General features: G+C 40.5%; 1 protein-coding gene across 1 annotated transcript in view; it reads right to left on the reverse strand.

Moving 5' to 3' along the window:
• sobpa (sine oculis binding protein homolog (Drosophila) a) overlaps positions 1-15,401 on the reverse strand; it is a 40,387-nt gene that overhangs the window by 20,930 nt on the left and 4,056 nt on the right. The window contains exons 2-4 of the mRNA XM_008301794.1: positions 6,124-6,244; positions 4,896-5,105; positions 1,535-1,686 (exon numbers count right to left, since the gene is read on the reverse strand). Of these exons, the coding sequence (XP_008300016.1) occupies positions 1,535-1,686; positions 4,896-5,105; positions 6,124-6,244 (483 nt within the window). The remainder of the gene's footprint in view (positions 1-1,534; positions 1,687-4,895; positions 5,106-6,123; positions 6,245-15,401) is intronic.

The raw sequence follows: 15,401 nt of genomic DNA on the forward strand, positions 1-15,401 counted from the left end.
CAAGCCAAACCTGAACGGTAATGATAGAGTTATTAGTGAAATGACCTTTTGATGTTACGAGTCAGAATTTGGGGTGATATTTCCTGAAGCTACAACAGATAAAGTCCCTTCTCACAGTACAAAGACTATTAAAAAGTCATGAAAATTTCATTTAGCCCTGTCAGAAACAGGAAATGGTGCATGTTTTTAAAAGGCTTCCAGATGATGCTACATTTTATGGCAGCCATATTGCTAATTCTCTGCTTTTGACAATAAAACGCACAATGACCTCTGAATATTACTTATATCTCAACAGAATTAAGTAGACATAGATCATTTGTGCACTTTTAATATACAAATAAACAGTGCAAAATAAATTAACCAGTTTTGCATGTAAATAGCATTAGCATTAGCAAAAACACTATAGTATCAAGCTGGCTATAGGTAGCTATTGGCTAGTGGTAACATTGTAGCTGGTTGGTGTGCTAAATCTTTTAGTTTTCTAAAAGTGCATATATATATATATATATAGTTTATTTTAGTTGTTTTAAAAAAAAAAAAAACAGGAGTTCTGAAGTGTTTAGCCGAGCATCAGTTCACTCAAAACATTCTCCTTGGGATATTTGTCCTCATAGCAAAAAACCTGAGCTCAATTTTCCAACTCACGCAAACCAATTTTTGTACCATGTGTTAAGTTGTGTTAAGTCAGAACAAATATTTTACCTACTAACCATGAGTACAACTGAACCAGACTGTGTGAGTTGCCTAAACATGAGCCAGCAAATAACCAAAGTTGTTAGCTCACTCAACTCCGTGTTAAGCAGAGTTATTTACTTTCCCCGAACTTAAAGAAATCGTTTGACATTTTGGGAAACATGCTCATTTAACCATTTTCACACTGCTTTTTGTGTTGTAAAAAGTGAACCAGAGGTAAGATATCTGAACTTTGGAGAGCAGCCTGGTAAAGGCGCGTGAATAGCATGTTGTCAGTTTGTATGCGACTGGAATTAATTTTTTTGGCATTTGGCGCATCAATGAAGTGCCGACGAATGTCTCCTTTAACTTATGCTTTACCTCCAGTCTTAATCATTTTATGTAGTACATTAAAACAGCAAAATAACATGTTAAAAGCTTAAAAAGTGTAGACATGACACAAGAAATGTGTCTTAAGTTGCATGCTATTTATAAGCAATTCCATGGTATCATGTCATTGGGTAGCTGTCTTGTAGCTCAAGCTGCCGACCACACAGATGTGAGTATTGTTGCGTATTTCCCAAACTGTTGAACAATTTCTTTAAACATTAGAAGCTTTTCAGCTATTTCATCCTATGCCCAGCAGTCATTCACTTCTTGGTCACAAGGGTCTTACTAAATCTAAATTTATTTCATGCTGGTTTAGTAGATTTTTGGAAGTGTGAATATTATATCTTCCTATGGGCCTCATTGATGATGATGACGACATGTGGTTGCCCGTAGATTTGGGACACAATCTGCTTGCAGTCTCTAAAATATCGCATTTCAAAGAGTCCAGCTGATGAGAAGGAAGGGATTTTACCTTGTTTCTCTTGAAATAGGCTCTGCGGCAGGCGGCGAAGCACTTCTCACTGCAGAAGCTCTTCAGCTCGCTCCCCATGCTCAGAGAATAGCGTTTGACGCCGACCTTCTGGCACCAGGCGCACATGATCTGCACATTGGATGCATCGTCATCTGAAGACAAAAAAAAAAAAAACACAATAGTGAGGATGTAGTGCTTTACACCGCAGGCCTTCATTCTGCACAGTCAGGGCCAAGAGAAGGATCACTCTACATTTATAGTCTGTTTTTTTAAGATTAATTTCATTTCTGCTTACAGCACGGCCAAAATTGAGCCTGTGGTAAATGCCTTACCCTTTCTGATTACAATATATGCTGTTGGTTTAGAAATTAAAAAATCTATAGCAGAGAATAAGCATGCAGTAACTAGATGTATTACACACACGGACCAAAAGGCATTAATTCCCCTGATTAAGCCCAGCTGCTGGGCTGGTTAAATCTTTTCAAGATTCAAGCCACAAAACCGCTGTAGGATTTATAATGAAGCCCTGCCATGAGTAAATGTAGGCAAACAGGATGAGCCTGGGACATGGGAAAAAGCCTGTTTGTGGCTGTGCTCTGTGGGTATTAGAGAGCCTGAAGTGGATGCAAGTATGCGCTCTGATGATGCTGAAGATGACACAGGAGTCGCTGACAGAAGGTGCGGTTTCCTGTAGAAATTATACTCGCAATTTGTGCCAACAAAATTGTCAGTTAGGTGCGGTTTGTTTATCAAGACAGTGCATTTATTGAGAGAATTTTTTAGGAAGAGCCCTGTTCCCTTTTACACTGCTCTGATCTCCAGCACTAAACTTAATGTGAAACCGCACTTTAATTTTTTTATATATTCCCAAATTATTCATGATGAGGGCACTCTCAGGGCAGAGAGAGGGAAGAAAGAGAAGAAAATTAAAATACATGAGGGAAAAGAACCAAAAAGAAAATAAATACATAAACAAATGCAGCAGGCAGCCCACAAGGACAGTCAAAGTGACAAACAAATATTCACATTAAAAACAAGGCAGTGCTTACGATGGAGTTCACTTAAAATAGGTTATAGTAAATTTACAAAAATTAGATCTATAGGATGTTCAGAATACATTAAATTGTATGCTGACGGTTAGTCTGTTAACTGATGTTAGTACATAAAATGAAAGTATGAAAAAGGAAAATACAAGAGACCAAACTGACAAATAGTGGTTGTTACAGGAGTGTTTGGCTTTGTGAGTTTGTGAGTGCATATTTGCATGTTAATGGGTGTTTTAGCTGCAGGGCTCTGGCAGTAAAGGTGGACTGCAGCAAGTTATCAGTAAGTATATTTTTTCAGTTCTGTGCAAGTGTGTGTCTCTGATAATGCGGCTTTGACTTGTGTAGGAGGGCAGGAATAAGTTCAGCTTACAAAGTCCGAGAGAAAGCATTCGAAACTATGAATTTGAGAGACAAAAAGAGAACACTCAGATCTTGTCCGTCTCTTAAGATTTGTGTTAAGCATCAACAAAATTTCTAAGTGAATCTGCAGCTGACCCCCTTACATTGCTCTCTATTCTCACAAAAACATGTTTTTGACAACAGCACATCCAGCCCCGTGTTTAACCTTTCATCTAAATGTACTGTATGTAGCTGCAGTGTTGCTGTGTGGTCAGTGTGGGCAACAAATTATTTTAACAGCCCCTCGGTGACAGTGAAATGCCTCTTCTGTGGTAAACTGTGACTGCTGATGATGAGCTGCGGGCTTTTAGTGCCGTCGCTGTTGAAATGAGAGAGATCCTCCGAGATTCCCTCCAGTATCTCCCAATTATCACATTATGACCATACGCGGGTGTGAGGGTGAAAAAACGCAGGCCCATTAGTCTTTCACCTCCGTTCACCTCCTTATCGCACGCTGGCCAGGCTTTTCACCTCTTGTGGAGCTTAATGGATCTACAGGGCCATCAGATTTTAAGTAAAGACTAACTCACAATTAAGGGAATAACTCCCTGGGGCCCTAAAGACAGCACAGTGGACCCAACATGCATATTTTATGTCTTTCCTTCCCCTCTGATCTGTCTCATTCCCATAGTCTCTCTGCCTTTTTGTGTCTGCCACTGCCCACTGCAGTGATAAGAGAAAAACAAGAAATAGCTTAATTCTAAGCTGACTGGGTGGGTGGATCAGGGTTTGTGCATTGCTGGAAAAAATGCATGCACCACAGCATAATAAACAGGATCGAAGGCCAATATGAAATCACAACATCTTTCACAATATCTCAACGTTTTCATACAAAGAGACATCTTGAGGTGGAGTTGTTTTTGCCTTCCCACATCCTGGCACCTCCTAACAAGCTCATCTCCAAACACTCACATCTGCATGAGGGGGGGGAAAAAACATGCCAGTAATTATGCAGCCTCCGTACTAAATGCCACCGTCGTTCGCCGTACCTGCACCTCAAAAGGTCCTTTGTCGGTTTTTGCGGGGGCACATGAATAATTCAGCGTATGTGTGGAGGTGGGGGTGAGGGGGAACGAGTTGAAGGAGGTGTCGGCCGGTTGGTTAGTTGGTGCTGGGCTTTAAGTGGGACCGCGCCATCTGTTTCCCCGCCTAGGCAGGGCCAGTGGGGACTCCTCTTGGGCGATGCCAAGGCGGCTCGCTCCCTCCGCCGGGGCGTACCAGCCTCCTGTCCACAGCAGACGCAAGGGATAATGAAGCCCTCTGTCTGGCCGAGGAACACGGACATTTCCTCAGAGAGTTGATGGGGTAATATTGACACTTGGGCAGGTGGAGAAAAACAAGGTGTACAGCAGGTAGCTAGCTCATTAGTCTCCTGTCCCTGCCTGATACAGAGGCTTTCTGGCCGTTGCAAAGACCCAAAACTTTCAACACTGCATAAACATTTAGTTTTCATGCAAAGTGCCGGAGAATCAGCAAGTAGGTTTGTATCTTCAATGCAGAGTAATCTGTTTGGAGAACAGCTGTGGATGAAATCTATGACATTTCTTCTTTCTGACTGGAGAAATAAGTATCCGTGTGTGTGTGTGTGTGTGTGTGTGTGTGTGTAGTTAGGCATTTGGGTGAATACATCAGCAATCAGTGCTGGCTGAAAATGACCTTGATCTTTTAGGGAAATTTAAAATGTAACCTTGTTGGTAACATAAAAGCCTAAAACAGCTGTAACTGTATACACCAGCTCAGAGGGAGGCTGGATTGCCCATTTGAGCACATTTTGATACTGTTTTTTTTTTTTCTGGCAGTCATCATGTTTAAGTGTTTTCTTAACAAAAAAAAAAAAAAGGATATGTATAAGCCTAAACTACTTATCAATTAATCTCCTACACTAATCTCTCCAAAAAGGCATCAGTGCTCTCTACCTGCAGGGGGCTTGATCAGCGGTGGGGGGATCATGGGGACCATGATGGGCAGGTTGCCATGCTCCTTGGTGCTGGGCGTGGAGGTGGACGGCGTGGTGGAGGGCTCTGTGACTCCGTTCCTGGATCCTGGCAAGGACTGCGAGCTGTTGGCTCGATCAGGAGAGCCTTCGCTGTTCTCTGTTGAAGCTGGGATTTTTGGCAACGAGTTTTCTAGACGGAAAAAAAAAATCAAGCAAAATAAAGCATTTACTGCCCAACTGATGAGCAGCACACACTGAAAATCCTGCCATAATGTGAGATCCTAACATCCCGAAAATGTAGAAAACATGTCTGTTTTTTGAAGGTGGGATTTAAAAATGTCTGTTAATCCCCTTCAAACGCACTTTGAAATCTTCGGTATTTGTCTGTCACATCTCAATAAGATCAATCAATTAATAATTTCACATTGGTGAACAACCAAACAACTACATGTGATGTAAACATAACTACATGTAGTCACACAGAATTATCAGATGTCTGCAGTTCCCCTCAGCTTCTTCTCCTTAAGCATCTATCAGCTCTTTGTTTTGATTGCAAAGATGACACTTTAATGTATTAGGTATGTATTAGGATTGTTTTGGCTGCAGAAAGCAACTGTTTTCAGAGAAAAACCTCTAATGATCTCACTTTACATAACCTGGACAGACTAAGTTAGCAGCAAGGTGGTGGACTCATAGAGCATCTTAGAGACAACATTGAGCTTAGATTTGTCAGGAAGACACCAGAAGACTCAAAATGAATTTAAACGTTGCTTCATGTGTCATGGAGGCAACTGTTTAATGTGCTAACTTCATTTGGTTTTACGGAATTTTCCAACTGAGCTCCACACTCTTGAAAATATTAAGAAAAATGAGGACAAACACAAACATACATACATCTGCTAATGTGATTAAAAACTGTGATTAATAACTTTGGAAGTATAGGTATGTAGAACACTCCTCTACTCACAGTGAGAATCTGAATCAGTGGTGCAACAGTCACATGTCAACATACTCCTGACATGCATTTGTCATGTTTGATGATCCTTTCATGAGCAGTTAACATGTACACAAGTGTCATTAGCCTTTAATGATCACATGATTGATAATGAAGCAGACCAGGCAGTCAGGCATTGAACACAGTTCACTGTACGGTGCTTTGGAAGAAGAAGCAGCACCAAAATGGCATGCTGTATGTTAGATTCCTGTACCTTTGAGGACAGAGATGTGCTGTGGCGTCTCCCCGATCTCCAGGTTGTCAGAGTCTCTCAGCTCCACCTTGTCGTAGCCGTACCAGCCCAGCAACTCATTCATGGTGTTCTCTGCAAAACTCTGCAACACAAACAGAAGGCTGGTGAGACCCACGACAAAGCTCCACATACAGAAATCAGTCAGGCTGAAAAATAACAGTGTAATCTGCTTTAATGTTGACATTAATACACAGAGCGTCGCGGCAGACGGGCTTACAATACTAATGAGCAGTGATGTAGTAAAAGTCAAATCGTACCTAGTTAAAGGTGAGTAACTTTTGAAAAAATCACATGAAATATTAATGTTACCCAAGGTAATATGTTAAAATTTGGAGCAGAATGAAGATAAATGAGGTTTGAGGTCACTTGGTACAAAAGCTAATGCAAAATTCTGGTATTTTGTTGAATTTGTTGTGCCTCTCCTGAGACCTTGACTAGCTCTTTAGTTTTGTCCACAATAACACATTTCTTCAACTAATTAGGCAAAGAAATTGTGATCCCATTCAAAATTTAAAGCTGTTCTCAGAGAAAATCCACAATGTAGGTTTTTCCCTCCAGGTCTTCTTCATAAGTACGGGTCAACCTAATTGGGGCGAACTCCTGTCCAAACGCTGCAGTGTGCATCCAGCTGAACTAATGGCCCCTATCACAGCACAATAAAAGAGGAGGATCTTATCAGAGTGTAATAAAGAGAACGGGAACCCCATCACAGCACACTAACCCACACAGAAAATGTATCACATTACAGTAAAACAGTAACCACAGCACAGTAAAGACAGTAACAGCACAGATAAGGCATTGATGCATGGCTCTTTGATGCTGGCATTTTCAATCTTCAACTCTTTCTTACAGATTGGATGAAAATGTTTTCTCTGCATCACTGAAATAGCACAGGGCCAGACACTGATTCATCCATGCTCAGGAAACCTACAACACACAGAAGATTATCCATATTTTTGTGTCAGGGCTGTTGTCGAACTATAATATGTCGTATGGTTGGAGCTGAGATAGTGTATTTACCTCTAATAACTCATTTTGATGTATTTACTTTATGGTAGAAGTTTTCATTCTCAGTTACCTCAGAGTTCTTTCATTTTGGTTTCCTTTTATGTAGCTTTAACATTTTTTTAAACCACCTTATCCCACATTGAGTGAAAAAAATATTCATTCCATGTAACTTATAGATGCAGTATTTAATCAAATTAAAATATGTTCAGTGTCTTTTGCATTATTTTGTACACATTTACATAAAAATCAACCGGGCATATTTAGTGTCTTTGGAAACTTTGTGATCTCCACTAGAGCTCTGAATAAATTCCAGTGGCTTCCTTCTTTTTTTGGACTGATCAAATGATCAAATGTTCAGTATTCTAGAAGAAGCTGCCCTCTCCTGCTGAGCCATGGATGAGACGTTCAATACCAGTTTTACATCTGTGCCTTCCATGTAAAGCTGCTGCCAGGAGATGTTTTTAGCAATAACACACTGACACACACACACTTTTGCACCGATAAAAAAAATAAACAGACTTGCTGTAGTGATTAGTGACTTTTAGAGGAACCGGTAGGTGGATTTTGTTATTGGCTTCCTCTTTGCTCCTGTTTCCCACCCTAATGCTTACCTAAGCTAATCTCCTTCTGGCTTTAGCTTCATATTTGTACAAACGCAAGTGTAACATTGACATTCTCATCGACTCTTGGCAAGACAGAGGAGACGAATATTTTTCAGAATGCCAGACTGTTACTCTAAGTGATTTTTAATATTTAAATGGTAAATATTAAGATGGATCCACGACACAACTAAGAGTAAATTTGTGGATATCAAGAACACATCACAGTGATTCACAATGCAGTAAAAACACAGAGTCAGTTAACATTACAGTTTGTCACTGATCAGTAAATAATCATTCACAGTTCAAGTCCATCTCTGGGTGCTGATAAAACCCCTAAAAACCCATCTCTGTGTTTCAAAGTTACATAATAAGATTTTTTTTGCCACAAAAAAAAACTCCCTTCCTGATTAATAATGGCTTAGATGTAACTACACCATTGGTTCCCCTCCGCTGCTCACTGCAGCTTGAGCACACCAGCTCATCTACAGCTGCTCTGAAGAGGAGCACAATACAGAAAATCCAACTCTGCAAGTTGACAGGATAGATTCATGAGGTTTGTTACATGTTAAACCCCAGAAGATTGCCATCAGTACAATGTTGTTGCAAGGTGGAAATGCTCAGCTATGGCATCGACTGCTTATGTCACTCGTGATGTGTCACCCGGCATATAAAAAAAAAAAACAGTATATGGACATGTTAACAAGGTTAAAAACTTGATTTTCACTGGAGGGAAACTTAAAGGAAATGTCACGGTCCAGTAAACAATATATGCCATGTGTTGTGACAGAGTGCCACTCAAGTTGCTTCCAGCAAAGCAGGAAAGTCTTCACAGTCTCCAGCAGCACGGCAGTGCAGAATGTTATGCAGACAGCGAGCGCAGGTATGAGAATGTGAATTTATAAAACTCCACGCAGGTGAAACATTAAAGTATTTCCTCCATAACAGCCTCTCGCAACACAGTCAATAAACACTGTACTCAAAACAAAACCATAACCCTGCTAATGCATACAGCCCATTATCACCATGCACCTCTCAGCTGGAACATTCCCAGAAGCGTCTGCTCACTGAACCGTAAGCCATGGTAAATGGTTCAGCTATCATTTGACTCTAAAACATAGATGAAAATGTTCTTTCTGGAAACAGACTTCGGCAGTTGCTGAGGATGAATCAGCCATAATTATTTGGTCTGTGTGATGAAATATTAGTCACAGGTCACTAAACTATCAGCTTAGAGGGAACACTGGCACTCTGAAGGGATTTTTCCAAATATTTCAGACAATTGCCATTGCAATTTTCTCATAACAATAACACACTTTGAGTTTAAATTTGGACTACCGAGGTATGGATCCTTGTCAGTTAACACATAACAAAAGCCTGTCGAGTCATATTACAGGTTTGCAAGGACAAACTGAACGTACTGAGCAGCACGTTGCTCCAGTTCAAATAGACGGGACCCGAGTCGGTTCATTATTTTATAGCCGATCCCACTTTGCTCTGTTCATTATCTCATCGTGGCAGCAGCCGTCACTCATCAGTCACTTCATCAAGCAGTTAAATGTCAATTACAAACAGCTCCTGTCGATATGTCAGAGCCAGAGTGATCATGTTGAAGTGGTTCAGTGCCACCCAGCACATCTGACTCTGATCTATAGTTACTCTTATATTATGTGCATTTGTTGTCTGACACAGAAACACAAATTAAAAGGGCAGCCGCTATCAGGTGTAAGATTCTCTTCTTTCGTTTTTGATACTTAGCTATGCAAAGCAAAGCAACAAAACGTATTGACATCTCCTCGACTGCTTCTGAGAGCAATGTCAGGTTTGCAATAAAGAGAAACAACTCACACATTCATATCCAATTTAAAGCTGCACTCAATGAAAGAAAAACGTACTTGAAAGGTATTTAAACATCCAGTAATCATGTAGGATGATGAGGTATCGATGCGTTGCACACTGCAGGTTCATGTCTATCAGCTACGGCTGCGTGTGATGTTTCATAGCAAAGAGACGAGAGAGAAACTGTGGTAAGTCCACATTTCTCAGGAGAGAGTGCTGGAGGCAGCTCTGAAGTGTCGATTCGTGTTTTCCTGTGGGTGGAAAAGTGACCGTACCTGAAAACAGAATTTAATTTGAGCAAATAAAGTGAATCTACAAGGTCTCCGTGGAGGTGGGCTGGTGTGTTTTCACGATAAAATGCCCTTTGCAGCTGTTAAAACGAAAAGAAAGAGATGGCTCGAACGGCTGCCGACACACTGCAGCCTGGTGGACGCTGAGCATGAAGACAACAGGTTGGTCCACTGACTCAATTACTTGATACAAATTCAATCAACAGTGCACCAACACAAAGAGCAGTTTGGATATTGCTTACAGTGGTATAATAGTCAGGGATACACGAGTGGGAATGAGCCCCCACACACACGCACACACACAATCAAACACACACACACACTTGTTTAAACTGAGGCAGAAGTATCTCTTTGCATATTTGAGACACTGTGGCACAGCATAGGAGTGACAGAGGCAGATTTTCTCCTGCTTCGTCAGCACATTTGCTCCATTTCTAAGCATTTTGGAGAGAAATTCATGATGTGTCGTATTTGTATCTCAGAGTAGTAGCGCTGCTCTCGGATCACTTTTTCCTCCGTGTGCTTTGTTTATACAGAGCATATAGTTTCTGCTATTCCGCGCAGAAGTGCCAGTGCCACGGTTAGAAGATGGTCTAAATGCTGGGAGGGCATTATTAATGAAGAACGACAGCAGCTATTGATCTGTCTGTTATGAAATACCACTGTGGTGGGGTGGTCAGTGGGTAAATGTGGCACAAAGGTGCAGGGCACAGTTCGAGTCGATGACAGGTGAAGTCAAAGCACCTTGTTGTGGTGACGAGAAACGCCAAACATGCCCGTAATATATCTGCAGGAGGGTTTGAGGCGCGCGAGACGCGTGAGAGCGAACATCTGGAGCCTTGGACTTCAAGGTTAGACAGCATCAGTATTCAACAATGACAGGATTTGCAGTGATTATTTACAGTAATTAAAGTCTAATCCAAGCACTTATAATCTCTGCATGTTTTTGCCACAGAGGGTTTTAAAAATGGTGGTTAAAGCAGTGAAGGCTGTTAATGAGGACAGCTCGTGTTCGCAGATGTAACAACACTTCTGCTTGAACAATGATGAGTGACAGCAGTGCTCTCTCTGCCTGAAGGTTCCTGGAAGACAGATTTAGTAGCGCGTCCTGAGCAGAGCTAAAGTTAGGTTCTGACAGCTATATACACAACCGTGTTGTCACCCGTACAGACACCCTGTGAACACGTTTTCTGGCCGTTCTGTGCTCTGGCTGCATGTTCTTTCCATTTTGTTTCTTTTTTTACCACCTTCTAGATTTCACATTAGTGTGGGTCACATTAAGAGGATGTAGTCAATTAGAGCTGCAACTATTTATTATTTTTTATTACAGATTAGTGTGCTGATTATTTTCTCTTTTAACCAATGAATATGTGGAGAATAAAAAGTGATGTATTTATATGTTTTGTTTTGTATAACCAGCAGTCAAAACCAAAAGCATAATCATTTTGAAATCACAGAAAACAAAGCAAATGATACACAAATAAGAAGCTGAAAGCAGTGATTGTTTTACTTTAGTGTTCACATGAAAAAAAAATGACTGAAATGAATAATCACTCAGCAAAACAGCTGCTGATTGTTTTCCTGTTGATTTTCTAATTGATTAAATGACTAATTGTTTTAGTGCCTCATGTCTCATACCAAAATGTGTAACAGCTACATTGGCCCACATTACAAAACACTTTTGTTTCACAGCAAAGGCTGTTAAAGCTTGAGACGCATTATATGTTTTAACCTACTCATTTCTTGGCATCCGTGTCGTCATGACTGGCAAGCTTTACATCAACTGACTCGTGAATTTTTTTCACTTTTCCCATAAAAAGGGCAACAAAATCCACACGAGGAGGTTGGAAGAGTCACACTGCTGTTAACCAAAAACAGGACTCTGACCCAGGAGACTGGAGTATTATTTTTACATTTTGCTGCATTTTCATTTGCTGTTTATGTTAGTTTTAAGTCGCTGCAACTGGTTACTGTCACGGTTTTCTATTATTGCTTTCTGTCATTTTCAGCAGCTGTTTAATGTCTTTTTTAAAATAATTATTCTATGTTTTCTATTGTTGGTTTCTACTATTTTTAGTCACTGTTTTCTGTTGCAGGTTTCTGTTGTTTTTAGTCACAGTTTTCACTTTCCTTTAGCCACGATAGTTTTTGGTCACTGTTTTCGACAGTTTTCCATCACAGATTTTTATCATTTTAACTCACTGTTTGCTTTTGCTTAGGTTTAGGAAAAGATTGTAGTTTGGGTTACAACACACCCATGCAAATGCTCATCACGATGCTCCGTGTTTTAGGCTGCTGAGGTGATCATCCCACCACAAGAATATTCCCTAAAAAACATCTCACAACTTCACTGCCTTCTTAAAAATATGTTTTGCTCTGTGAACCAGTGCAGCTATTACACATTCTGGTATGAGACTGGAATGTGTTGCTTTACTGTACGTATGGTTCTGAGCCCTCCACACACTGCATTCAGGGAAAATATACTGCCCACACAATTTTCTAAGTAGTTAATAAAAATGTTCGAATTTGACAATTCATGATATATAAACAGAGCGGCAGATAATTCTCCATCATCGCTCGTCTTATATAAATAATAAAAACTATATGTCATATTTATGGGCATCGGCTTACATAACAATCAGCTGAAAAGAGGCAGAGCTCTGACAGACTCAACATGCACACGTTGGCACGCACAAGTGCAGCAATTAGCGCAACTGCAGGGATGAAACCTTGAGAAGAAAAAATCATCCAGGAGAAAATCCTCCTTTTGAACAAATGAGTTGGAGCATAACCCAGCCTGAATGCACTCCCGAGTAAAACGGATGTAGCTGTAAAATAACCACATCACGGAGACAAAAACACAGCATCTCTCTGTGTCTCCCTTTCCTTCCTACCATCCTGTCCTCTGTGTCACCCTACTACTTTGAGAAAGTGGGAGTATTATTAAGAGTGGAAATCTAATCCTTGTTGGCGGCTCATCAAAGCAGAGGCACCAACTTAGGCTCTGGCTTTGCTGGGGAGGAGGAAGAGGCACACAGGCAGCTACAGATGTCTATATGTTACACTGGATGTACGGCCTTTTTATCTGGTTTAACTCGGACCAAATCCGCTTTATTCATCGCAAGCAGCCTCGAACAAAACTGAGGTCAACTGGAAGTTTGGCTCATAAACAAAGCTGCCAAAGAATTTAATGCATCAAGTTAAAAAGAAAAAGTTCACAAAAAAAGCATCACCAAGAGGTTGCTCTATCTGTCTGGGCAGGATTTTTGTCTAGAGCAAAATATCTTGACATATACTGCAGAGATTTTTATGAACTCAATAATCATGGGATCATTCCTAAAGATGCTGTTAGCTCTCAGTGACCTTTTGCAAAACAACACCTGAATCCATTATCCTGGTTACCTGCATTTTCCTTAAATCTGCACAGGACATTCATAATCGCCAGAAAACAAATATTATGTAGAAGACATGGGTCAAAAATTCCTCTTCTGCTATCATTAATTACTCTTCGACCATTTACTGCAAGGTTAGCGAAGAATAAATAATTTTTAATTGCACTTGGATTGAAAGGCTGCTCTGTGGGGATAACTCCATGCTCATAATTTCAAGAGTGTCACAAAAGAATAATACGCCTCGCCAAAGCCTTTTCCAATGAAAGCGGATGGCACAAATCGCACAAAAAAATTGCCTTGCTGGTAGTTGGCTGGAGATACTATTTCTTTTAAAGACCAGCTTAACTGTGGTTGCCATGAACAAGGTGGATTATCTTCTACAGCATAAATTTGAAAGTCTGACTTTAAAAAAATGAGATTAAATGCCTCAGGGCCCACCCGCTGCTGGATATTGTTATAAACTAACCCACTGGTGAAAAATAACAGATTTGACATGGAGTGTTTCTCCAGGAAAAACTTCCGAACGCGCTTCTTTGTCCCCCCCGTTTGTTCTATTCAGAGGGGACGGTACCTGGTTGAGAACAGGCTTTTAGGATCTGGAGCATCTTTCTGAGAGGATTACTGAACGTGAAAGCAGCAGGAGTCGTCTCAGCAACACTGTTAAACCGGACTAGGATCGAACCCAGCTACCCAACCTGACATACAAACACAGAGGTAAAGATAGCAGTTCAGATTATCAGTCAGATTATCAGTCGTATTCAACTGTGAAAATGTAAAATAGTGCATCAAATGTGGACGAAAATTTAAATCCCTGAAACTTACGAGACACACAGATTCCCCAAAAGTGACAAACTGTTGCAGTGTCAGTGAGACTGTGGCCCCTTTTGTGACATCGACCTTGGAATAAACCTTTTATCCCACTTTAGGAATAGAACAATGACGATAGTGCATCCAGTGCACATTGCAGTATTTTATTATCATTATTATTGTTTTGGGCCCTTTTTGCTAGAGACAGTAGACAGAGACAGGAAATATGAGAGTGATGTGTAGCAAATGGTCCAACCAGACATGATCTGAATCAGGGACTTCCATCAGGCATCAGCACCCATGTGGTCTGACCACTCTGCTAACAGGTAGCCACAGTATTAGGGCCTTTAGGGGCTCTAAACAGTCTTCTTTTTTTGTTTAAACAAATTAAGGATGCACAACGATATCAGCATTGTCATCTTGATCAGCCGATAAAAACTTGTGAAATATTCGCATCCACCAAATTTCAACACTGACAGACAGATAATGTCGGTTTTGTTTGAGAACGTTGCATAAAAATACATATGACACGTTTTACATGTACGTTGAAGCACTTTAAGATTCATATTGCATTTTGTAATGATGTGTTAATTCCAAGACGGGCGACGCTTGATGTTCTCTGCAATTAGATCGAAAAAAATATTTGCACTCATCAGGCAAAACGAGTTGGAAAATATCAGCAATTCAGACATCATCAAAAATCCAATATCATGCATCCTTACAACAAATCAGTAGCGGCGGAGGTGAACAGACTGAATAAATAATAAAGACGGCGAGAACTGACTGTGGAGGAGTCATTGCAAAAAGCCATGAAGTGACCCAAGATAATTAAATGCTGCTTTTAAAACAGAAGAAACAGTCTTTCTTTTACAAATGAAAATTGAATTCATAAGCAATAAAACACACTCTTGCTCAGTTCAATACACTCAGGGGTTTGTCACTACAGCTATAGTTGATCTGTAGTGTGGGAGCTTTTAGTGACTAATGTCAGTTAACAGCACATAGAAACCGCAACTGGAATTACTGAAACACTTTGCTGACTTTGTGACTGTTTAGTACTTGTGCTACCTTCAAATTTTACTTATATCGCTGATCCTGTCACTGTATATGAGATACCTAACCCCCGATTTTATGAATTTATCCACTGCCATACACAGATCACACTTCATTTTTGCCATCACCTCACACAAGTCTGCACCGTGTCACAGATTTGTTCCTCTGAGTTAAAGCTTTATTAATACGGTGTCTGTAGCTCTCAGAAGAGGTGCTGCGTTAAGCGGCTCTTTACCTTGAGAAGCAGACGG

This window comes from Stegastes partitus, unplaced genomic scaffold (genome assembly GCF_000690725.1).
Source record: "Stegastes partitus isolate 25-593 unplaced genomic scaffold, Stegastes_partitus-1.0.2 Scaffold36, whole genome shotgun sequence".
Lineage (NCBI taxonomy): Eukaryota > Metazoa > Chordata > Actinopteri > Pomacentridae > Stegastes > Stegastes partitus.